This window comes from Netta rufina, assembly GCF_964035555.1.
Source record: "Netta rufina genome assembly, chromosome: 5".
NCBI classification, from domain to species: Eukaryota; Metazoa; Chordata; class Aves; order Anseriformes; family Anatidae; genus Netta; species Netta rufina.
Window position 1 is genome coordinate 42410664 of NC_140128.1, and position 25172 is coordinate 42435835.

At 41.9% G+C, this 25172-nt stretch overlaps 1 protein-coding gene across 1 annotated transcript in view; it reads left to right on the forward strand.

The window, feature by feature from the left end:
- The first annotated feature begins 1296 nt into the window (after positions 1-1296).
- The window catches only part of LRP5 (LDL receptor related protein 5), a 145006-nt gene continuing 121130 nt past the window's right edge, over positions 1297-25172 (forward strand). Inside the window, exon 1 of the mRNA XM_084287838.1 lies at positions 1297-1418. Within this exon, the coding sequence (XP_084143964.1) occupies positions 1331-1418 (88 nt within the window). The 5' untranslated portion in view covers positions 1297-1330. The remainder of the gene's footprint in view (positions 1419-25172) is intronic.

The window sequence follows — 25172 nt, forward strand, 5'->3', positions numbered from 1 at the left end:
GGAGTTGCCCAAGTTTAATTTTCTCCCCAAACCCCAACAATTTATTAGCTGAGGTTAAAATGGCATAATCCAGTTTGGAGGAATACTGCATTCCTCCTGACTGCTACTAGATTTGCCAGCACTTTAGATAGCAATTAATGTTTTAGCAGAGGTCTTATCATCAAAGCCCCCCAAAAAGCATTCTGGTAAGACTTTTTTTCTGTAGTTGCCTACCTCCATAGCCTGGTCTCTCTCCCCTTTGCTTTAGCTTTAAGTCTGCCACCCAATCTGTTAATTGAGGCAGGCTGATTCAGGAAGGAAAGGTGGTACCAAGTGAGTATACTCTCTAAAAAGAAACATTCAAATATTTTATTCCAGTTCCATGCTACTGTGAAGAATGAACTTCCACATGGCATGAAACTGCAGTTTATGCCCATGAATAGTTCTCTTGGTTTGCTGCGTGGGTCCAGTTGGTCACCAATGGCTTTTTCTAGTCTAAAGAGTTACTCTTATAGCAGATACCTTCCCTTGGAAAATGTGTTCTCTGTTGAAATCTGTCTAAATCCAGTCAGTGCCATCTTTATCTTTTTTAGCCTCTACTTTTGTATAACATGCTTCTGCCCCTTTCTTGTTGGTAATGCCTTTATATGAACAGGCAGCACATCTAACTGAAAAAGCAACACAAACTTGCTGCTGAAAAGTGCCTTTATTTGAGAAGTAAGGTAGATGAGAAGTGTTTTCAGAAAATGTTTTGGTGAGAAGAGAAAGGAAAATTCCCCTTCACAGGAGCAGGCACCCACCTTTTTTCCTGGAGACAGGTAAAGGAGCGTGCATCTGCACACTGCTTTTCTACATCAGTTGCAGAAACCTTTCTTTTTAAACATGGGGCAAGCAACTTTTTCTGACCCTTCCTGTGCCCCCCTTGCAACCTCCTGCCTGGTTTTAGAGTAAGTGCTCCAGAAAGAAGAGGGAAAGGAGGGAAGGAAGGGAAGAAGACAGGAAGAAGGACTGAAGAAGTAAAGAAGGAAGAAAACAATAAGGGAAGAAGGAAAGAAAACACCCCTAACTCCCCCCCAAGCAGCCTCAAAGAAAGAACCGCCCCAACAACCCCCCAGAGCCCGGAGTCCCCTGGATCCACGGGCTCGGGGCCTGGGCCGCTCCCCCGGGCGTGGGGCGGCCGGGCTCGGGGCTCCTCCCCGGGTGCGAGCAGGAGGAGGCGGAGGAGGAGGAGGAGGAGGAGGAGGGTCGTCTCCAGCGCCTCCCCCCTTGCCCGCCTCCCTCCCCGCCGAGCGCAGCGCCCCGAGCATGGAGCCTGCCTGAGACGCTCCGGCGGCTGCTGCTGCGGCACAACATGGAGGCGGCGGCGCCGCCGCTCCTGCTGCTGCTGCTGCGCCTCCTGGCCGCCTCCCTGCTTCGCTGCCAGCCCGGCCCGGCCGGGGGTGAGTTCTTCTGGGCGCCGCGGGGCCCGTGGGGGCGGCGGTGGGGGGGAGCCTCAGCCCCTTTTGTTGTAGGACTTCGCCAAACTTATCCCCCCCCCCCTTCCCTCTTTCCCTCCCGGGATGGGGTGAATGGGGTGAGAGGGGGTTTTGGTGGGGGGTACATGGGCGGGATTTGGGGTGAGTGGGGTTTTGGTGTGGGGGGGGTGCTTGTGCCACGGGTTGCTATTCCTGCTCCTATCCCCTCTTTGCTCCCCCTAAAGGCACGTGTGTGGTGGGGAGTGGGGGGGGGCCTTCTTTCTGCACCGTCTCGGGACACTTCCTTGGGGTCCGAGGGTATTTTCCCCTCGGGGCAGAGGTGGGGGGAACTCTGGTGAACTCGTAGGGTTGCTAAATAAATAAATAAATAAATAAAACCCCACAAAAGTCGTGCCCCCAGAAAAACCCCAACCCACCCTGCGCCGTGCTTCTTCCGCGGTCCTAGCCGCGGCTTTCTGCGGGGTTTGGGGAAGCTGGTGTCGGGTGTCGCTCCCAGGCGGAATCAAACCTCTTGGCACGGCTGCCGAAGGGGGTGGGAGGAAGGCGAGGGCCCCCCCGCAGCCCCCCCGGCTCCGTTTGTCAGGCTGTGGGCGGGCTGGGGGGCTGCCACGCGTGGGCCCCGGCCCCGCCGAGCCCGGTTTGCTTCCCCGTTCCCACCCAGTGTGCTGACCTGGGCACCCAGGTTGCTGGGACCTTGCTCTTCGCAGTGATCCACAACGCTACTTTAAAGTAAAAGTGCTCCCACTTGAAAAATAAAATGTATATGGAGAGATAAACGAAGGCTGCGTTCTGTCCCCAACATCCTTGGGGAAGGGACTGGGGGTTCTTCCTCTCCTTTTCCACTGCTTCAGTCCCGTGTTCGTAACATCCTCCTCTGGGAGACTTCTGGCTTCTTGCTGCTGCATCTGGCCCGCCTGGATCCATCAGCTCCCTTGGATCCATCACCTGAGTGCTTTAGCAAGCTGAAGCCTAATTGTTGCAATTTCCTAGGCAGTTTAGAAAACTCGGCAGCGCGGCCAAGGCTGGCAGAACATCACCTCAGGGCCTTTTTTATTAGGCCACCCACCTTTAGAAACCATCTGTAATTATTAGAACTGTCATTTAGAGCAGGAGAACTGACCGTTTTCTGCTGGCATCGTTGCTCGTCATTTTTAGTTGGAACTGTACGCAGGTGTATGCTGCGCCTTGCTTATTCTGCCATAATTATAGGAAAAAGATGTCCTTAGCATCTCAGACTGTACCTTCTCTATCTATACACATCGCCCTGGTCTCTTAAAAATGTTTCAGAAAACCTGAAGTGTGACTTGTTCCATTCTGAGCATTTCTGTTTGTGTAAAGATGTTCAAGTTCATACTTGAGTGAATTCAGCTATGTAGCTTTAGGAAGGGGGGGGGGGAAGTTAACTTCTAGGGAGTCTTAAATGGAGAGGGAACAGGCTGATAGTGCTCCTTGAGGGTATCCACACATTTACTTGTCGATGTTATGGACTCTAATCGAAAGGAACATTTTAAAAAGGAGATAAGTTTGCTTTTGGAACTCCTAGGGAAGAAACATAATGCAATTCACAGTAAAACTAAGAAATATGTTGTAACGTGAAGGTTGGATTTGATTCACCTCATATTAGAGCCAGTGATTCTTTTAATATAGTATACGTTCTGTATCAACAGTCACCTTCCTGAAAAATGGGTGGAAAAACTCCTCTACAAATGTGCTGGTTTTTAGTAATTAGCTGAAGAGTCTTGGTTATAAATCTTTGTGACATTGCTTTTGTTCTGAGTACTTAGTAGGAAGGTATGTGATTCTTTGTTAGGTTGGTCTGGATAGTGCTTTTAAGGACAGCTCATCTGTCCTTTTGGGAAGAGCATGAATGTACTATGAGGGGCTCCCCACATTTTCAGTGGAGTAGTCTCGGTTATCAGTATGTTCTGTATTCGTAGACTGCAAAACGTCAGAGAGGTGTAATATGTACTGTATTTCCACCTTCCAGACATGTTCATAAAGCTGTGATTCCTCCAAGTTTGAAGAATTACAGCATGTTTTTCATGCATGTGAGACAGACCAGCTGTAAACAATCTGAAGAGGCTCGTGCTTTCTGTTTCCATTCCTGAGAATCGAAGCAGATGCCTGACTTTGAGGGACTTCTACCTCTTGAAATTATTTTGATGTGCTTATCTTACAAATATGTAAATAGATCCCTGCAAGGTGGGGGATGTGTTGGAACTTCTCTGGTGTTAAAGCTTCTGCTAAGTTTAGCGTGTTATAATAGATTCTGAATACTTTGGCCATGAAATAATTTTTGCTGTGGAGTAATGTCCTTGCTCTGTATGTGGTCGTGTCAGGAGAGGTTTTATTTATGTGGCTTGAAATAGTGATAGTCAAGATGTGTGTTATGATGGACTGTTTTCACCGAGGTGAGACAAAATGATTATTGCATTTAGCACTTCCTTGAAAGGGGGTTCATTTGCCTGTTGAAGTATTCAGGAACAGGATAACTATAGCATGTTACTGTTACATTATTACACGTCTTGTTTTGTTTTGTTTTTCTGAAAATATTTTAAGTTCCAAATGCTTAATACTGTATAGCAGATGTTTTATGTGTAGCTCTTGAAACCTAAATGCATTTGAAATAAGTCTTGCTAAAAAGTTATCTTAAGCAAGAGTTGCTCTTTCTTAAACTCACAGGAGCTTGGTTAGCTGTTGTTTATGGTGTATGAGAATGCTTGACAAAATTGTGGGACTATATCATAACTTTATTTAATGGAATGATTATTTGCCTAACATTAAGAAAAGCAAGATAAGGAAAGCTGAACAGAGAAGTGTGTGGGTGATTTACGAAAGTTTGAAACCAGGGATGCAGTGTGAAATAAAAAATGCAGTTGAGCACAGCACTAAAATGGCTTTTAATTCATAGCACTTTTCTTGAGATAAGCTAAAAGTAATGAAACTTATCACTCTGCTTAAACACAGAACGCAGCAAGATAGAACATGTGCTACTTTTATGATGAGGGAATGTGCTACGTAGGAGTCCCTACAACTTCAGAGCTGTTTCAGTCAGTCTGTCGCTGGTTTCGGGAGCTATTTTCCTAGTAGCTACTAGTAGCATGGTCTCAGGGTCTGTCACAAGTTATGGTCATCAATCCGCTGAACTAGTGAAGAAATGCTGGAACTTCAGACTAACCATGAAGTTTAAGTTCATGTTTTCAGAGCACTGCTGCTTCTCTGTCCAGACACAAAGGTTTCTCTCTCTTTTTGGTATGGTGTTTGAATTCATTCATTAGTTCTGGATGCTTTAAATTTACTCTTACGGTAGATGTTTACATAATACATATATCAGTTTGACACACAAAGTTAATACCGTAGAAGAGTGTGAATGTATTTCATCAAAATTTGGCCAGTAATGTAAAGTTAAAAGCAGTTGTCCTCTTTTTGTCAAAGCATAAACAAGAATAATAAATCACTCTTCATGATTTTCAGAAATAGCTTTAATGGCAACAGTTCAATTTGTTTAGTTTCATATTCGGTCTGTATTTTTTGTGAACTTAGTATATTGTATGAAAGCAACCTGCTTTGTTGAGGTTAAGAACAATGACTAGGTTTAAATCTATTGTTAGAAAGAAGCTGCACATTGTAGGTAACTTTTTTTCAAAGAAATCCTCTTACTTTTCCCCTTACATCTTTAACATAAGAGCTATTAAACTTTCAAAATATCTGACTATTTTTTAGTGCAGAATTTCTTCTGTGAGTTGATATGGATGAGAAAAAACACAGCATTGAGAATACTTGAAGGAAATTGTTATTTTTTGCTTGGGATCTCTGTGAACAACTCAATAGATATCAAATAGGTGTCAACCTGATCCTTGAGAGATGAAGTTCACTTAGGGCATGACCAGGTAATGAGAATATAGGCTGGGGACACTGGCTGGCCAAAGTCCCGTGCTGTTTGGACACTTGGGATGTTGTGAAGGTGTCGAAGATGTGCATCTGACAGTGCACATCTGGGACTTCTGAACTAGAAAAACACTTCTGGAGAGCCCTACGCTCATTAAGTTAGGCCGTGGAATGTATCCTAATAGAGTTAAGGGATATTTTGAGCAGCATTTGAGATTGTGGGTGATTAAACTGTTGTGGTGAGAGGAAGAGAGAAAATTGGAAGTATGCCCCAGAGGGTATTGTTCAGTATGGTTTTTCGTTAGGAGTTTATGGGCCAACAATTCTTCTGGTTCCTTCTCTCTCTTGGAAAAAATAGAATGTGGAACCCACCAGTGTTTCATCTCTGCGGTTTCTGCTCACTAAAGAATAGATGGAAACTATCTGTCAAGCCACAAGCTTCTACTGTGATGTTCCATGGAGTTTAAAGAATGGGTGATGCATTGGTAAGGGTGCTGAGGGTCCATGTTATAAACAAGATTTTTAATTTGATGGCTTGATTCGATTGCTGCAGATTGCTTTGCTCTTTCTTGACTTGTCCTTTACCTGCCAGCACAGGCAGATGTGAGGTTGTGGTCTTATATTAATTGTAAATCCATGGTGACTTGCAAGGACACAAGTAAATTCACACATGTTAGGATTCAGTTGGTTAGTTTGTTATGGATAATAAAATAGTTAAAGCAACCAAAACAACTTTTAAACAAATAAATAACTTCTGTGATTGTGTTGCATTAAATTAGCTGAAAGAGGACAGTTTTATGTTCAGGCTGGCCTGTTGGGAATAAGAATATATCAAACAATATTTAAAAATATATCATCAGATACAGGTATTGTTTCATTTCAGGTCAGTGTGCTGACAGCAGATGCAATAGCAAGTTCCCAGTGCAGTTGTGAATGGTCTGTAACCATCAAATATTGGTATATGTATTTAGTAGTGCCCCTGCTTAATAATATAGTTGTTGAATATCATTTGGCACTGTGGGTTTCTGAAGTGCATTTGATAATTCTGAATATTCTGCTAGCATAGCATCTATTATTTATCTTTAATACATAAGGAAATTGAGCTTTCCCAGAATAATTAATCTGGGGGTTCTGTCCTTTCATTCATAGAGGACCACCACTGGCTTGAGTTTTATCTGAGGCAGCTGACTTGTGGACTATGTAGCTATATTAGGCTCAGTATTTAATATATATATATATTTTTTTTATGATTTCAGAGGTTCTCTGCTGTCCTTTTTTTGGGTTGTCGTGAGTTTATGTTGATGTTAATTTCAGTGTTGCATTAAATCTGACTGATTAATCTAAACCTTCTTTTTGCAAGTGACTTAGTACATATGATTATGAAGGTGTTAAATTAGCCTTGAGGGACTCTAGATACTCAGTCTGCAAGAATAGGTTTGATCTGAAGTAGGAGGTGGCTGCAAGTGAAGACAGAAGCTTGGCCTCTTTCTGTGATGTTTGAGGTGTTTTTTTTTTTTTTTTATCACTATAATTTATTAAAAAAAAAAAAAAAAAGCTAGAGTGTGAAGGAAACATTGTCTACATAGTGTTTCCAAACCTCTTGGCTGATGAGGAAGATTGGCTGATTGAGTGGACTTGTTGAGTTAGTTTCTTGTCTTTTTCGTGTGTTTGGGGACCAGATAACATCTACAAAATCATGCTGTAGTGATGCTCATTTTCTTTTCTACTCTTCTGTGCTGTTTTAACTAAACCAAAGAGAAAAGGAGTGGAGAATGTGAGAATTTGATGGTACAGTGCTGCTTTAACTTAGAAACTTCTGAAACCTCAGGTTTTGAGTTAGGCACAGGTTATGCCAAATGGCAGGAATCCTCTTAAATCCTTATCAATAACTTCAGTGTACCTTCTGTGCAGATTTCAGTTTCACTTGGATTTGATTCATGAATACTTTGTCCAGTCCTTGTACTTCTATTGGTTTGCGTTTTGCATGAACACATTCTTTCTGGTTGTTGCTGTTTGTTTGTTTCTTTATTTGTTCCAAATTAAAACTGTCCTAGCTGGAATTCAGAGGGTAGAAAAATGCTCAGAAGACCAGAAATGTAATTCAAAGTTTTTTTTTTTTTATGCAAAATTTCTTGCTATAGAGCATGGCTGTCAAGAAGGTTGTTTCCTGCAATATCATTGTAAATTGAGAGGAAAATGTAACCCTAAGCTTAACAGGTGTACTTGTCTTCATATGAATTAAAAACAAACAAACAAAAAACAACATGAGTGCCTAACTGACAATGTATCAGTTGTGGATCAGCTGAGCAAAAAGTCTTTGTGATAACTTGTATTGCTGTAAATTATCCAGTGCGTAGGACATCCTGACCTTAAACTTCTGTGCCCATGTACTCCACTGCATGCCCCACTTCTGCCAGGCTGTTTTCTCCAGGTGGTTCTTAAAGATGTGGGTTTGACCTTGCTGTGAGAGAAAAAGCGAAAAAAAGTGAACTTTGTGTGACAGCGGTGTTCTGCAGTACCACATTTTTATGTTGTTGCATGCTGCTGGAGGAAGGAGCTGGGCTGTGCGTGCTGTGGGTGTTTTGCAGGTTTCCCTCCCTGGCGCATCTCTGTGAGCTTTTTACCTTTCTGGAGTAGCTGGCATATGCCACCTAAAGCTTAATTTCTTTGGAGCATGTTATATTCCTTTTTAGACGTCTATATTTGTATTTGTTTTTCCTTTCATTATAAAGGAATTTAAAAAGCAAGAGTTTGGCTTTTGGATAAGAAGCTGACTGATGATGGTGAATAATTCAGAAGGAATGGAAGGTTATGAGATTTATTACCTGATGTGTAACTATAGGGGATGTCTGCATAATATACATAAGCTAAAAGTGCTAAGACAGAACATTAATACAAAAGCCAGAATGCTGTTCCTTGAACTTTTTAAAAAGAGCAGAATTTAAACTAAAAAAAAATGAATCCTTTGTTTTATAGACAGTGTCACCTTTGACCACTGAATCATAAATTATGCAGTGTAATACATTGTGACTGATACGCGTGTATTGTGCAAATTTTGCCTTGGTTTAAAGTTGCTTCAGAGGCTTTCTTTCATTTATGTAACTTCAGTTATTTCAGGTAAAGCGTGGTCTACTTATGAATTTGAACCCATTTAAGGAAGGTCACTCGGGCCACAGAATTACCTGTTTTCTCTATCACACTTTAGTTTCATTTTAGTCATTGGAAATGTTCTGATTCTGGATCAGTTGAGAAGCTCAGATCAGAGCTGCCTGCCTACATCAATGAATTTTAACGTAATTTCTCATATAAATAGTGGTTTTTTTCTTTCTTTAGATTTTTCTCATTGCTTCCTCTACTTGAGCATTGGAAGCTTAAAGTATGTGTTTAAACTTTTTTTTTTTTTTTCAGGGGAAAATGCATTAGCATCAGAAAAGAGTATTGGTGACCTACCTGGATGTGTGTTTTGCAAAATCTATGAAAGCAAATTAAACTGCTGTGTTAGAGTTCACATTCCCAAGTCAGAGCCAAGAGGATGGAAATACACATGGGTAGCACTTTCTACATAGAGGGTCTACACAGCTGTGGAGGGTTTAAAAAAAAAAAATCTATACATTTTTTGAGTCTTCAATAGTTGAGTGAAAGAAATCTGTACTATGGAGAATTTTTGTCTGTGGGTTTTCACAGCTTGTTTTTACTATCTGGATAAAGCTAAGACTGACTTATCCAGGCTCTAAAACTCAGTTTGCAGGTGTTTAAGTGCTAGAGAGTGTATACCCAGAAACAGTTGAACATCTGGACCAATTTAGGCAAACTTCATGGTGAGATTTAGGTAGGGAGTGGCTATTGCAGGCAAAACCATAGTGAAGCCTCAATAAATTGAACTTGGATCATTTGCAAGGCTTTCCCTTTTGCCTTCCTCAAAACCTGCATGAACCTAGATCTTCATCCCATCAAAACTTTCTTTATAATCCCCTTCCAACCCACCCTGAACCACAAAGCCCCACTACACTAGATGGCAGCTCTGACTTGGGAGCTTGTGTACAGAAGGAGAGTGTTTTCTATGATGCCATTAAAAGCTGCATTTTTCAATTGCAAAAGTCAGATATGGGAACTACGAGAAGAAGCAATGCATGCCATAAGGAGACAGAAAATATTCCTGGAGACTTTTTTTTTTTTTTTTTTTTTTTGAACAGTGTAAATCAAACTCTAAGGGAGATCAAAATTTTGGTCAATATTGTAGCTAATGACGTGACTGGGAGAAACGCACACAAAACAGCAAAAAGTTACGTGAGCATTGGATAATATTTGCAGTAAATACGCCACTGTTGGGAGGTGTTACGGAAGAGCTGCAGACAAACGACTGCAAGAGTGAGCTCTGTAGCTTGCCTGCGGAACCAAGGTGTACTATTTGAACTTTGAATTGTGTGCTCTCAGGAGAAGGACCTGGGGGTGTTGGTTAATGAGAGCTCAGTGTGAGCCAGCAAGGTGCACTTGCAGCTCAGAAAGCCTCCCGTACCCTGGGCTGCACCAAAAGCAGTGTGGGCATCAGGGTGAGGGAGGGGATTCTCCCCCTTTGCTCTGCTCTTGTGAGACCCCATCTGGAGCCCTGCGTCCAGCTCTGGGGCCTCTGGTATGAGAAGGACATGGATGTATAAGACTGAGTCCAGAGGAGGGCCATGAGGATGATCAGAGGGCTGAAGAAGTAGAAGGCTGGCTGTGAAGAGAAGGCAAGGGGTCTGGGGTTGTTCGGCCTGGAGGAGAGAAGGCCCCCAGGAGACATCACAGCAGCCTGCCAGTGCCTAAAGGGGGCTGCAGGAGAGCTGGGGAGGGGCTCTTTGTAAGGGGGTGTGGTGATAGTGGTTTTAAATTAACAGAGGGTGGGTTTAGATCAGCTATAAGGAAAAAGTTCTTCACTCGGAGGGTGGTGAGGCTCTTGCCAGGCTGCCCAGAAGCTGTGGGTGCCCCATCCCTGGAGGTGTTCAAGGCCATGTGTCTGTTACTGCCCAAAAATGTGATGTACATTGTGATTAATTCATTCTCTCAAGTGTTTTTCTTGTCTCTGTTCATTTCCCACTGGTCACTACCGTCACATCTGACTGCAAGCAAAAATGAAATGCTCGGCTCCGAAGACTTTTACTTTAAAGGGCAGGGAGTTGGCCGTGAAGTTATTGTAGCTACTTCAGAACTTCCCTTCTGCTGTCAAAGCAGTAGACGCCAACATGTTTGCTGGGGGTGAGGGGCGGTAATCCTTCTACTTGAAGGAATCCCAAATGGTTGTGACAAAACCCATGTGTTGCGTGCCTGTTAACACAGAGGTCATTCTGCTGTTCGTGAATTTCAGTGCTTCAAAGAGCCTTCAAGACATTTGTGGAAAGTGAACACATTTTGCTTGAGCCAGAGGACTGGAAAATGCTTGGATTTTGTTTACTGACTGGTAGTTACTCAGAGTTGAAATGTGCTACCAGATAACTGAATTCCCCAGAGCAGAGACAGATTTGCTCATAGTTCACGGAAGTGCTGACATAGGCAGAAGAAATCTCTTACAAGGTCCTGGTGAGCTTATGCTGAAGAACGTACGTGGGGAAGTGTGTGAGATGTTTGAGAGGGGAATGCGTTCCCTGTATGTATGTATGTGTGAGTGTGTATACAATATGTATGTTTTTATGTGCTTAAATACTTGATTAACCAGTTTCTCCTGCTCTGTTTTTTTTTCCCTCCATTCTAATGTTTGTGTTATTCAATAACCTTCCATTTCTAAGGGGGAAAAAATGCTTTTTTGTGTAGACTTCAACTCTGTGTCTTTGTACGGGATTTTAAGGAGGGAAGTTTCACAGTTGCTAGGCGTTGCGCTGGAATTCAGTACACCTGGGTTTCTTCTTGGTATTGTTACTGAAGCATGCCTGTAAGTCTGTGAACTCCAGCTTTTCGTCTTAGAAAAGGTGACAGCGATATGTAAATGATCTCCCTGATTGCATCTTGGAGTGCTTTACTCGAGCAGCACCTCGGAGTAATCTTTTCCTATACCAATGCTTTTTAAATAATGTTCTGGTAATAAACCTGCTCCATTTGACTGCGGTGTGTTAGTCTCTCAGTAAATGGTGTTTCATTAGAAGAAAATGAAGCTGCAAACTAGCAGAACAATAGGGAAAGTGTCCCTGAAAAGGTAGGAAGATGTGTTTTATTAATGAGAATTGTATACCCGATCAATTTTGTGCAGCATAATCTTTGATCTTGTGTAACCAACACTTTCCAAAACTTTTTCAGTCTTTATTTTATAATTTCTACATGGTGTAACTTTCTTCTGCATCAGTAGTGTTTCTTAGCTTGTAAGCTCTTCTAGGCAGGGATGTTTTGTATGACTTTTTTTTTACCTGCTTGCTTTCTGCTTTTTTTCCCACTGTCTGAAGAACCACGATTGCTAAAGGCTGTAATGTGTGTAGGTGTGTAATTAAAAACAGTGGTCAAGAGAGCTCTTGGAAACTTGTTGGGTTACTTCTCTAAGTAGGATGATGAGACAGCATTGTTGAATGGAAGAAAAACAAAACAAAAAACCACCACCCTCCTTTTTCTGGCAGCTTGAGGAGACTGCTTGCTGTCCCCTTAGCATGTGGTTCTGCTAACATTGCCTGCCCATGGTAGAATTGGTAAAAATGGAGAAGGTACAACTTACATTTGAGGATTGCTGTTTGGTGTTCAGCCATGTGCACAACAGAGAGAAGATGAGTAGGTAGAAGTACTTTACATCTGTGACCTCTGTTCCAAATCGTCTCTCAACTTGCACGGTCCAAATTAAGGTCTTCATTGTTATCTGCAAAAGATTTAAGTGATCTAGGATTCATTTACCTTGGGGATTATCACCTCAACACATCCAGCCCTTCTCCATACTGCTATAATAATTACGGCTCATGGAAAATAACTCCGGCTGCTGCTCCCCAGGGTGTGGAACTCCTGGCATCTGGAGATAGAGCACATCTGGCGCTGGTCCTCAGAGGCACAACTCAGTCAGCCAGAGCTTCAGAGCTTATTGCATGTGGGGAATGATGCAAGTGACATGTTTTCTCTGAACAATGGCTATGGGATCTTTGTAAGCATTGGCCTCTCGCCTGGTTATCCTGATTTTTTTTTTTTTTTTCCTGAGGAAGTCTGTGTGCAGTGAGGGAGGATGTGGAGCACTGTTAAGTTCTCGATGCAGCCAGCTCAGTACCTCCAGCCATACTCGCTCCTTGGGACTGTAGTTCTTACATATGCAGAAAGTGTGTGTAAAGGCTGCTGGGCCCATCCAGAAGGCAGTTGGTAGATCTTGGTAAAGATTCTGGTGTGCATTTGTGTTTTTCTGATTCCGAGGATTTTGTGGGGTCGATATTACAATATCATATTGGGACACGGAGTTTCCTTTTTAAAGGAGATACGCTGTAGTGCATGACTTTGAGGAATGTTCTTGGGACCTGTTTGTATAGATTACAAGGCTTTTGTAGGGTAACAGAATGTACTTCATTTGAGATGGAATATGCATTCAAAATTTAACAGCTGTTGCACAATAAAGTCCCCAGTAATGCTTTTATTTTAAAATGGTTTCCATACAAAGCTCTGTTCAAGAATACTGTATTGTAATTCTTTCTTAGCATTAGCCTTGGAGCTTGTTTCTGACTACAGGAATTGGGGCTGTATAACAGGTTCATATATTGACTCTGAGCATCTTCTGGTCACATCATGATATAAACTGATTCATTAGCATGGTTGTCTATAACATAACACCTGCCCATATGATTTTTGACAGCCTGTTAAGACCCTCTTGTCTATGAATGCTAGTTTCTGATGGAGGATGCCTTCTTCTATGTATCTCATGTCTTAACACAATGCTAAGAGACTGTGAGAACATCTTTGGGGCTATGCAGCCAGAGAAGAGCATCTGGACATGTTTTGCTGAGGTTTGATACTTGTTTGTCATTGCTAGGAGTAGATGGGAGGACTATTTGAGTGGACAGCAGAAAAACTAATGCTTTGCTTTGGAGTCCATGCTGTAAGACAGGTATGCTCAAAGCAGTGAACTAGTACGTGACGTGCATTTGTTCTTCTTTACTTGCTGCTGAATTCTCCACATGTTTCTCTTTACTAAAGTTCCCCAGATATTAATTGGAAAGAAGCTGCTTTAGACTTTCTTTCCTATGCTCATTTTGAGACTAGCAGCAGTTGCTTTTTTTTTTTTTTTATAAATAAAATCTTGGTCTGTGTTGGAAACCAAAATGACTTCAGGTCTCTCTTCCCTCCTGGGTGACTGTCACTGCAGTTGCAAACCACTGTGTTGACGGAACCTCATCATTGGCTCAGTAAAACTTGAGCAATTGAGAGGTTGTGTACCGGTGCATAGGAAATGCCTTTGTGTGCTTTATGGAGACTTGGGCATCATCAGGTACGTGGAGAGGTTGCAGAGAAAAATACAACTTGACAGCTGCCATTCTTAGGATTATACCTCTATGCAATGCTTTGTCCTGTATAACTTGTCAGCTGCTTCTCTGTGAGGCAGAAGTAATGTGTTGGATTCAACAAGAATCTCCTTGTTTTGTCTGGGAAGTTAAATTTTGAAATTTTTTGATTTTTTTTAACTATAGTCTCAGTATGCAAGTATAGCGCATTCGGGCTCAGTGGGAGATGGGAAGCATTACGTGCATACGCTTAAGACTGTAAAAAGAAGCTTTAGCACTAGTTTGTTGTTATAAAATCTGAACTAATGTTGGCTGTTTATAAAATAGAATGGAGTTTGCAGTATTATTTTCCTATTTGAACATCAGCAGGACACAAAACCAATTACTGTGAATATTTGAGCAAGTCGTGTTTGCTTAGTGAGCTTGGCAACGTTTCTGTCATTGAAAGTTTAACTTTTTATCCAAGTTCAATTTTAAAACTTCGGCCTCAGTCAGGAAGGTGAGATGGCTGGGAAATAATATTGTTATTTTTATTTTTACTTCTATTTTTGGTGTGGATGATGTCAGTCGTATATATGGCCAGAAGCGAGTGTTTTATTATCTTTGTTGAGAAAGACTTCTTGAAACGAGGAACAGCAATTTAAGTCCAGTCATAAATATTGCTTGTTCCTAAGAGGATGATTTTTCTGGAACATTAACAAATAGATCAGCCTCCAGCAGATAGCATTCTGTGCCTGTCTTTCTCCCAGGTTCTGCTGAGCATATGCCAAACGTATGAGCAGACTCCCTGCAAGATGCTACAGATCTTCCAGCTTCGATTCCACTTGTTGCACTGGCTTCAGCAATGCATTGCTAAAGCAGTAAAGTTTCCAAAACACTGCTCAGTGTCTGAAATGGCATGAACGTTCTAGTCCTGACAGTGGTAAATTCATGTTAAAAACCTGATCTTAAAGCAAGAATCCCTGAAACTTGTCTATTAGCAACTTCAAAGGCCATCTTTCTGTACAGTTGTAAAATTGGCACCAACAAAAAAGGCTGCATTTAAATTGTATGCAGAACTTTACATGCAAACCCCAAATAGCACAGAATTTGGATTATCTGCAACTTAGAGTTCAGAGACTATTTTTTCCTTCTTCCCTGATATTTAAATTGAATTCAGCAAGTGCTTCTCTCGTTGCTTCCTGAATGCAGTAGTTTTGTTTGTTTGTTTGTTTTAAGAAACAATTGAATCAATACTTAGGCACAGATTACTGCAAATGGGGTTGCAACAGTGTCATTCCACTCAGTGGACTAATTTTAAATGTTCTAGACCCTACTGGGAACATTTTCTTAACTATCTGTGTTGCTTTAAGCCTGAGTGGAAAGGAATTTGGTTGCAAAATCCAGCATAGTTTAGGAAGAGGCTGCTTCTAAAGGAGAGTTTTGTGCAGTGGCTCTAGTTTAAGCAGCTCCCAGCTTCTGTACCGTGATCCATGCAGGGACAGTACAAAACAAGTGTGGTTGCATGGCAAATCAGATTTTGAGGACTGGTTGGGCTGAAAGTAACCTGCTGTTACATTACCTGCTGGTTTGTGGGAAGGTTTTTCCTTGCTGGATTTTTTTCTAACTTTCTTCCTCTCCTCCTCCTTTCCCCAGCCAAATCGTTTTCCTGTCTGGTTCACAGAAACATGATAGCATTAACGTATAGCTTGTGATAGCAGGGGAACCACTGGGTGAAAGATAGCCACAAAGATATCTAGGTATATTTGTTCTAGTTTTGACTAGGATAGAGTTAGCTGCCTTCATAGTAGCTGGTGTGGTGCTCTCTTGTGATGAAAATGGTGGTGATAACACACTGATGTCCTTGTGAGAAGTTTTTACGTGGACTTGAGGGCTCTTCTGAAAACTGGGGGGTAAAGAAGGAGGAAGGAGGGGATGTTGGGAGTGATGGCATTTGTCTTCCCAAGAAACTGTTAGGCACAAGGAGCCCTGCTTTCCTGGAAGTGCCTGAACATCTGCTGCTGGTGGGAGGCAGTGAGTGAATTCCCAGTTTTGCTTTGCTTGCATGTGTAGCTTTAGCTTTACCTATCTATCTCCCTTTATCTCAGCCCAGTTTTCTTACTTCTACCCTTCTGATTCTTCCCCACATCCCACTGTGCGAAGAGTGAGCGAGTGGCTGTGTGGTGCTGAGCCTGCCTGCCGGTGTTAAACTGCAATAACACTGAACGTCTCCAGACTGCAGGTGCTTCTTTCAGCCACCCAGCCTCTCCCCGATTGACTTTATTTCTTCAGTAATAATGTGCTGTCTGACCAAGTCCCTGTAAACTAATGCAGAATGTGGGTTTTAGGGAGAGTGGAGCATGTCTCTATTTGTATGCACATAATGAAATCAGAGTATAGAAGTGTTCCACACCGTGGTTTACAGTTTGCTCCAAAGCTGCAGTCATGCAGCTATGATGTTATGTTAGTGGTGTTGCTGTCCTGTGTTCAGCTCTGGAGCCCCCAGCATAAGGATAGGAACCTGTTGGAGGGCAGGAATCTGTTGGAGTGAGTCCAGAGGAGGCCATGAGGATGCTCAGAGGGCTGGAGCACGTCTCCTATGAAGACAGTCTGCAGGAGCTGGATTGTTCAGCCTGGAGAAGAGAAGGCTCTGGGGGAGACCCTCCAGTACCTAAAGGGGGCTGCAGGAGAGCTGGGGAGGGACTCTTTGTTGGCAGGTGGTGATGCCGAAGGGATGATGGCTTCAAATTGCCAGAGGGTAGATTTAGGTAGGGTTTGTTCTTCAGTGAAATTCTTCACTCATATGGTGATGAGGCACTGGCATAGGCTGCCCAAAGAAGATGTAGATGCACCATCCTCGGAACAGTAAGGTCAGGAACAACATCTGCATGTGGAAGGGAAACCTGAGTTTAGAAATGACTTTTGCCAGCATCCCTTGGCATCCTTTTGAAATCATTTTCTGATAAGTGGAAGGTGGTAGCGAGTATGTAACTCGCCTACCTGAATAAGAGGTGCTGTGTTTGCATTGTCAGAGTTCGGGTGGTTGGAAAGCAAAAGCAATGCTTGTACTGTGAGTGTAGGCATAGAGCCATCCGTCAGGTGTAGTGTTAACAAATACCTGCATCAGGGGGGAGAGAGGGGTTGCTTTATGATACTGGGCAAAACACAATTTAAATCATTTTTTCTCTAGTCTAATAAAAATTGTGATAGTGCAAGATCAAGGATTTGATGGGTCTAACTTATTCAGCTTTGGAGGAAGGGTAATGCCACGTGTTTCCATGCAGTTCAGATGTTATGCAGCCTATGATGTTTTGTTCTCTGTTCTTTTTTTTTTTTTTTTTTTTTTTTTTTTAAATCTAAACTCAATGTGTTATTTTTGCAAGTCTTTAATTGTTTGTTCTGCACCTCATTAGCGACAAGACTAGCATCTTGGAGAATCTTCTAAGGAACACAGAAATGGAGCATGTGTTTGCATTTACAGTGTGATGTTATAGAGGGTTAATTGTATGGATTAACTGTTATGCAGGAGCAGATAACCGTTCTCTTCTTTGATGTTGTGTTGTTCTGTGGTGTGCTTGGACAATTATTGCATGAGACGAAATTTCTAGTTTGAAAGCTTCAACTTAAGTAGCCTTAAGAAACGTTTGGTGTCATTTGATGTCAAGTCTTACAACCATATGAAGTGTATACACACACGCACGCATTTATATATGTAAAGATAGTAGGCACTCGAGGGTTTCATAAAGGAGGCAACATAATGCTGTAATCAGTGGGGCACATGCTTTTGAGAGATTTTAGATACCCTAACTGCCTCCAAGTAAAACATAAGATGTTTTTCACGTGTTGAGAACGGAGAGGAAATAAAATGCATCGTCTTGCTGCAGTGGCTTGTGGTGCAATTATTAAGAAGAGGAAGTGGCCTGGTGGTAATGACTTGGAGTTACTGGTTCCTCAATGACTTGTAGAAAAGGAGTTGGTGCTTCTGAATCTCTTTCCTGCTGAATCGGTAGGTGTTTCTCACAGTGCTGCTGTATGGTACAAGCAGTAGCATCAGCAAAGGGAACAACAACAAACACCAAAAACCACACACACCCAACCTGAATTGCCCTTGAAAGTGATTTACTTGTCACCTAGCTAAGGTCTGTTCACAGCAAGGTTGGCCTGTATTGCACATGGTAATTACTACAAGACTGACATAAACAGGGAATTCGGTGTTTCCAGTCTGCTTACTAAAGGAGAAAGAAATCTTCATTTCTTTTTAAATCTTCATTGATTGATTTTTGCACTAGATGAGCTTGATGAGGGAGTTATTCCTTTTCACTTTGTACTGCTTTTGCTCTTTGTGTAATGTTGCAATGCTTTCTGCCAGTAGAAAGTGGAGGTTGCCCTAACTCCGAGCAAGTATTTGGTTACAGATGGAGGTGCCTAAGTTTAGTACAGAAGCGAAGGACTTCTGTCGGCTCTGCTTCAAGTTTGTGCTTGTTTGTGTGGGTTGGGATTTTTTTATTTGCTTTTTTGTTTTTGTTCTCAGGAGAAAGTTGAGTTTCATAAAAAGCAAGTGCTTCTGTGGTCTACTTTACATCTAGTTTTTGGGGAAGGTAGGTTTTCCCTTTAGTTTAGCCTTGTCTCTGACAATGCTGCAGAGGCTGAGAGAGTTCAGACACAGTGTGCAATCTTGCAACTCACTAATGAATTTTAAGGTATCTTTTGGGCTGTTGTTTTTGTTAAAAAATATTCACATAAACCTTATGTTTGGGTCAAAACATAATTTTTAAACAAGTTTTCCCCCTTTAGTATGTAGGAAGAACAGCTCTTCTCCTCTGCATGTAAATGTGTGGGTTAAATTGTTCGTAATTGGTTCGTAAGCCCCCATTGCTTTTTAGCAAGAAGTAGGTGTTTACTTCTGTATTTAGTCATTGTAGGTCATACCTGGAGGGAGTTACTTAAAAGCAGTCATTTCTTGCGTATATTTCGTGTTTATTAACAAACTACTGCAGGGGATTCTTTAGAAAAGGTAAAATGCAGTTATTAAATGCTAATGATGTCCTAGTGTCTGTCTGGCATGGCCACTGTGCCACATGCATCACATTTTTGGATTGGAAATGTGATTTTAGGCTTGTAGCTTTTTGTATTAAGTGGCATGCAGTGTGTTTTATAATTGCATACTGGGGAGGGCAGAATCCATGGCATTGCAACTCCAAAACAGTCCGCAACAATTGGAAATGGAAGAAATTTCCTGGTTCGGCTCCTGAATCATAGCAGTGGTTTGTTTCTTTTTTTTTTTTTTTTCTTTTCTAATCTATAGCACGTAGTTGGGAATGTTTGCAGAATGGTGCTTGGTGGTTGTTTGTAAAAGTAGTGGATGTTTCCCAGACACAAAGGGAGCTTGCTTCCTGCTCTGAAAGGCATGCGGTCCAGAGTCGTGTCTGCAGTGCTGAAACAGGTGTAATTGTTACACCAGGAAAGCAATCCTGCTGTAAAAATCCAGATAGAGGGAGTCAATGTGGCTCCATGTAGCTGATGAAATCTCAGGTGAGGAGTGACACTGGCTTTTTACTTGATGTAAAAGTTTCCTTTTCTCTGCTGGCAGTTTAAAATTGAAATAGTGCATTACTCAACGCGTCTTACTCAGAGCATATTAACTCCCTCTCAGTGTAATAATTACATCTTTAGCAAGGAGCGCACAGCCAAATAGTGAAAATGAAGGCGAGAGGAAAGGGATACGGTGCACAAAACAGTATAATCAGATCACTGACAGCAACACATTGTTTGAGTTGGCTTCATTTTAGTATAAACAAATGTATTTTGCTCTGCCCTCCACGCTGCTGCTTCCTCGTGTAATGCTCATAGGCTTGCACCCTTCCTTCTGCAGAAATAAGGGGTAGTTAGAGCATTACATGAAATAATAAAAAACAAATAAGCTCTTTCCCCCCCCCAATGTGTTTTGTCACCTGTGTTCTTTGAGCAGATTCAGAATTTGTATACTTTGATTATTTGTGGGGGGAACTGTGTTCTTCCTCTCCCTATCATTCCAGCAGTGTGCTGCTTGTATCTGTGGTCTTCTGATTTTGCAGATGAGCCAGCTGTCTTTTCATTCCCAAAATGGCAGCCTGTATCTTCATTTTTCTTTAATCTGACTCTGGCATTTTTAGATTTTTTTTCCCCTCTATTTGAAACAACTGACTGTAGCAAAGCCCCAGAGTTCTCTATGTGCTTAAAGTTGCTGAAATCGGAGAGGAGAGAGATGGAAAAATCTTCAGTCGCATTTCTCCGGATGTTTTGTACATCAGGAGTCCAGTTCATTATTTGCAGTGCACCTTGTCTAGACTGCCAGAGGGATGGGAGAAGGGATGGGGTGGGGTATATCCTTACTCTGTCTGGAATGAAACCCTGGTTATGGTGTAGTGCTCCTCTTGGCGCATCTGGGTTCCCATCTCAGCTCTGCCACAGCCTGAAATGTGTAGCCACGGGTCAGACCCCTAATCCCAGTCTTCTGTGGGCTTCCTTTCTTTGTCTTGTGTTTCTAGATGGCAAGTTCAGGTGTGAGTCTTTCACGATGTGTCTGCGTCGTATGTTGAGGGTGAGAATCTCAGTTCTGGCTTTTAGGTGTTAACCTGATGGATGGTGTAAGGCTTGTGCTTTTTTCCCCTTGCATACTTCCTTTGAAGGGAGTGTATTGAATTCCTTCACATTTTGGACCTCTTCTATGATGATCTGAAAACTTCTTAGGTATTCATTTCCTTTCTTGTTTGGGAAAGGCAGATATGTGTTGGGTTAAAACAACAATTAGGCTGGGCTGTTTATACAGGTGGGGAAGCATGTGGGCAGAAGAAGAGAGCTTCTCAGAGTGAACTAGGAAGAAAAGAATAATACGTTTTTTCCCTTTAACACTGCTGCTGAAGTGCTAGTTGAAGTGCACAAGACCTTTCTAGTTGCTTTCTAGGACCTTTCCAGCTCGCTGTTAGGACAACTTCGTGTTTCTGCAATAAGAGAGTATCTGACAAACTTTTGGCAGCTCCTCCTCTTTGTGCAATGAAGATATTTAATTTATTCTGGCAGTAGTATGCTGTTGAGACTCGGATGCAAATTTCAAAAGGTAAAAAAGCATAATTTAAAAAATCAAAGATGAATTGTAATTTGTAGCTCTATATGAAATTATTTTATAATCTTAATTTTGTGTATGTGTGGGTGGCCAGGTCTGTGTTTGGACATCAGACTTGCATTACGCGTTGCTGTTCAGACACTTCAGAACAAATGCTTTAACCCCTCTCCTGACCCTGTTATACAGGTAGGCTGGTTAAATAAAAGTTTTGCTTACTGCTTATTCAGATCATGTTTGTGTTGACCTGTTCTGATGTGGAATTTAAGAAATGAATGGCTTCAACTTGAAATGAGTAGTGGTGTTTATGTGCCTTTGCTAGCGAAGTCCACCCCATTAACCTCTCTGTGCAAAGTGGTAAATTGTGCATAGATTCCTTATAGGACTGTGTTAGACTCAGAGAGCTGCATTAGGAATGGATGTTTTTGGGGTCACGGTACTGGTAAGCCACTTGGCAGATTGTAATTTGTTTTCTATTTTACCAGACCACCTCGTGCAACCACTGCTTAAATATTGCCCCTCTTTGCATTGCTTCTAAGAAACAGTTTCATACTTTGATTAAGGATTCAAGTACAAACTTGCATTTGCCTAATACAATAGGGCGCTAGTTTAAATTCCATAGCAGTGTTTACCATTTTCAAACCACACTGGAGCTATCTGTCAGCTGACTCGAGACAGTTTTCTTTGTGAGAATTAATATGGCACTGTGCTTGTGACCACAAAAACTGGAAACAGCCTGTCTGTTGAGATTTCTGGTATTTTCTGATTTTAGAATAAGCAGAAGTGGCATCGAAATAGTCTCTTACGTGGTATTGCAGCTGGGCTTTGCCAAAATGGTAAGTGCAAAGGCAGTGCTTAAAAATACGGATGGGGGTTGTGGCAGGAGAAAACCATACTTGGATGTTTCACATCCTATGATGAAGAGTACATGGCAATAATTTATTTCGCTGCTGTTATTTTAAATGTACTAGGCATGGATTCCCTCACCCCCAGTGTTATGCTTAGTGCAAACTGAAAATTTGTCCTATTGATGCAGAAACTGGTGTGGAAAAAATGCAGATGAAGGGGTTACTTCCGTGAACACCTAAAGAGTAGTTTTGTTTAAAATGAAATGAGGGGGACGACAAACAAAAGACCTGTGGTGTCCCCTTTTAGATTCTGGATGCCAAATGTTTGTGAAGGGAGCAAGGTCCATTTCTGTTATTTTTGCAGTTTATTTTATTCCTTCTTGGTTTGGCAGACAACTGTCTAGCCAATAATAGTAGATTATGCAGTGATGATGGTTCCAAAATCTTAATGGATAAAATAGTGGTTCTACATCATTTGGAAAATTTGGCTTTCAAATTTTCTTCAGGACTTCAACAAATATAGGCTTGACAAAGGTATGCTTGTTTCTAATCTGAATTGTTTCCAATTCCTAGTTCCAGATGTTATATTAACTCCAAAGGGCACACATCTTAAAAAAAACAAAAAACAAAAAACTTCTTGCTTCTGCCTGCACTAAATATATAATATCACTAAAACTGTGAAGAGTGAGCATATGCTAGATTTGACTAGTGGCAAATGTCATTCATTGGAACAAACGTATAGTTGAGTCAGATATGAAGGTCTCAAATGTAGGCTCTACAATAAGACTGGCTTTTATTCTGTTGCAAGTCTTCCCAAATAAAATTGTTTTTTAGGTGGAACCTGCCCCATGGTGCTGTGCTTTAGAAGGTATGAAGTGGGGAGAAGTTTCTAGTGACTAGTTGTGGACAGCACTTCTGTGCCAGTCGTATTGCTGTCTTCCAAGCAAATATTCAATGTTTTGGTTTTGTGTTAGCTGGTTAGGAAGGAGAGCAAAAAGAAGGTGAAGTGGAAAGGATTATTTAAGATAATGAAATCTGTAATAGTGTATTTATATTTATAGCACTGATAATATTTCATTTACAGCCTCTGATGTAGCAAAGAACTATCGCAATCTACACTCAGCTCTGTAAATCATTCCTTGCTGGGGGTGATTCTGCTTTAGCCAAGATCATTGATTAAACTAAATTCGTTCCTTATGGCTCCTTCATTTCTCTGTAAGGCCAGTGTTTGTCCTGCTGCAATGACATGAAGGAATACTTTTTCTACTGTCTTCTGTATTATTCTGTGAATATAAGTGGTGCTCAGTCTTGTGGAGTCAAACACATGACATTTCTGATTTTTTTTTATTTATTTTTTTTCCTTCAAGCATCTGGTCAAAAAGAGTGGTTTCCCTGGAAGAGAGGGCGTGTTCAAAATTTCACTAAATCTTCTCCCACTTCATATCAGAAGTTTGCCAAGGGTCTGGAAAAAAATAAATCTGACTTTATTTTGGAGTTAAAATGTTCATAGTGTGTTACAAACTGAGTAGAAAAATGCTTCCAAGATCTGTAGGGATTTGAGTGCTCCTTCAATTAAAAAGGGCCTCAATTCTAGGAATTTCCATCATTTGGGTAGGATTAACAATTTCTGCTACTGCCTCAAGTTTCTCCTTCAGAATCAATGCTTATGTGTTCATTTATCTTACTACAGTTGCAAGAACGTATAGAATAATTTTAGGACTGAAGATTATTGGTTGTGATGTTGCTAATCATTAGTAGAGGTCTAAAAGCTGTCTTGCCAATAAAATGGGGAAGAAAGGGGAGGACCTATCCATTGGATTGCTTCAGGTTTTGCATTGGCAACTCTGGTATGTGTAAAAAGACTGCAAAGAAGACCTACTACCAAGCTAAGGTTTGGTGGCATGTCTCTGTTGGACAGAAGAGCTTGAGTGGTGTTTTCTCCATGCAGTTATTTTCCTTTTCAATTGGAGTGGCTCTCTGATAATTCTGCTGTATCACAGATTAGTGAGGATCAGGCTCAACTCTAGACTGGAAAAGTGGTTAAAAAAAAAATCCTTTCAGTGTGTCAGTGCCTAAAAAAGGGTCTCTAATAGAGAGCTAAGTTATTAAGTACAGGTGCCAGTGTGGAGGAAGGGAAATGTGTTCAGGAATTCAGCCCCAGAATATCTCCTTGGCTTTCTTGGAAAAGATTCTGAGTCCAGATCATGATTTGAAACTGAGGAAAATCCCCAAGAGAGCGGAAGTTTGGGACCTTGGAGTCTTAAAAGATGAGTTAAAGATGAGTTATGAAGGAGCTATTTGGATGGTTTTGTTCTGTGTGTTTTTCAGTTTTGCTTTTTTCTGTTTTTCTTTCCAGCTGACTAATTACTTCTCTGCCTAATGATGTGGCTATTAACTGGTCCCTTCTTCAGTGTCTCAATTCTGGTGCTTGTAGCCTCGTGCCTGCAGTATGATACGTAGTTGAGGCTAAAGCCCAAACACAAGTGGTGTGAGAAGGCTGAGCTACTGAAGTGGGCAGGTGGCACCAAGACTGGAAACCAGTTTTTGCCAGGGTATAATGGGCAGGAGAGGAAACTAGAGGTCCCAGGACTTTTGAGGTGAGACCTCAGCCCTGGGGTGTTGCCTTTCGTTTGTGTTTTTTCTTGAGTTCCTGGCAAAACTGTGCATTTAGTCACATGGTCTGAACTTCTGGGTTGGCCTATGTGGGTGGTGCTGGGAGTTGGACTCGATGATCCTTGTTGGTCCCTTCCAACTTGGGATATTGTCTGATTCTATGAAAACAGGCGGGTTTTTCTGCAGGCACAGCCAGGAGCTCATCTCTGTTGAGACTGCAGGAGGGGCCTCCCCGGGGGTGTTGTTTCTTCAACACACAGGTTCAAAGGTAAAGCTGCCTTTACCATACGGTGTTTCTAAGCAGATAGTCCCAGAAAGGAGACTAAAAACAACAAAAAAAAGCATCGATGCCCGCCTCTGGTTGGACTTCCCTGTGTGTTCCTGCCCGTCCCCAGCTGCTGGCTGCTCCCCAGCCTCTCTGCTGCCTTGCAGATGTTTTGGTGCCCCGAGAGCTGCCAGCATGACTGCACACGCCGTTGCTTTCCTTGGGAGGATTCTGCCAAAAGGATCCAAGTTCGAAAAGGCGAGCCCAAAAACGTGTGTTACAGTGTGCTACGGCAGCTTCTTCGCCCAACTGAGCTGCAGCCGGAGCACAAATGGAAAAATGCAGCAAATGGAAAAAACTTTTACTGTTGCAGTAGGTTTTTAAGAAATGCTCTCAGTGCTGCTGCAGTAGAGAAGCAAATGGATTCACATCGAAGGGCCACAGACCTGGCCTTGAAGCAAATGTGCATGCCATTAGCAACTTTTTTTTTTTTTTTTTATGCCTGTGTCATCTTGGTGACTTGCAGAGTGACTGATGCCTCACAGTATGGTCCTGAGACTTCTCAACTGCGTTTCTTGCTGAGGTAGGGTCACCGTGGGCTTG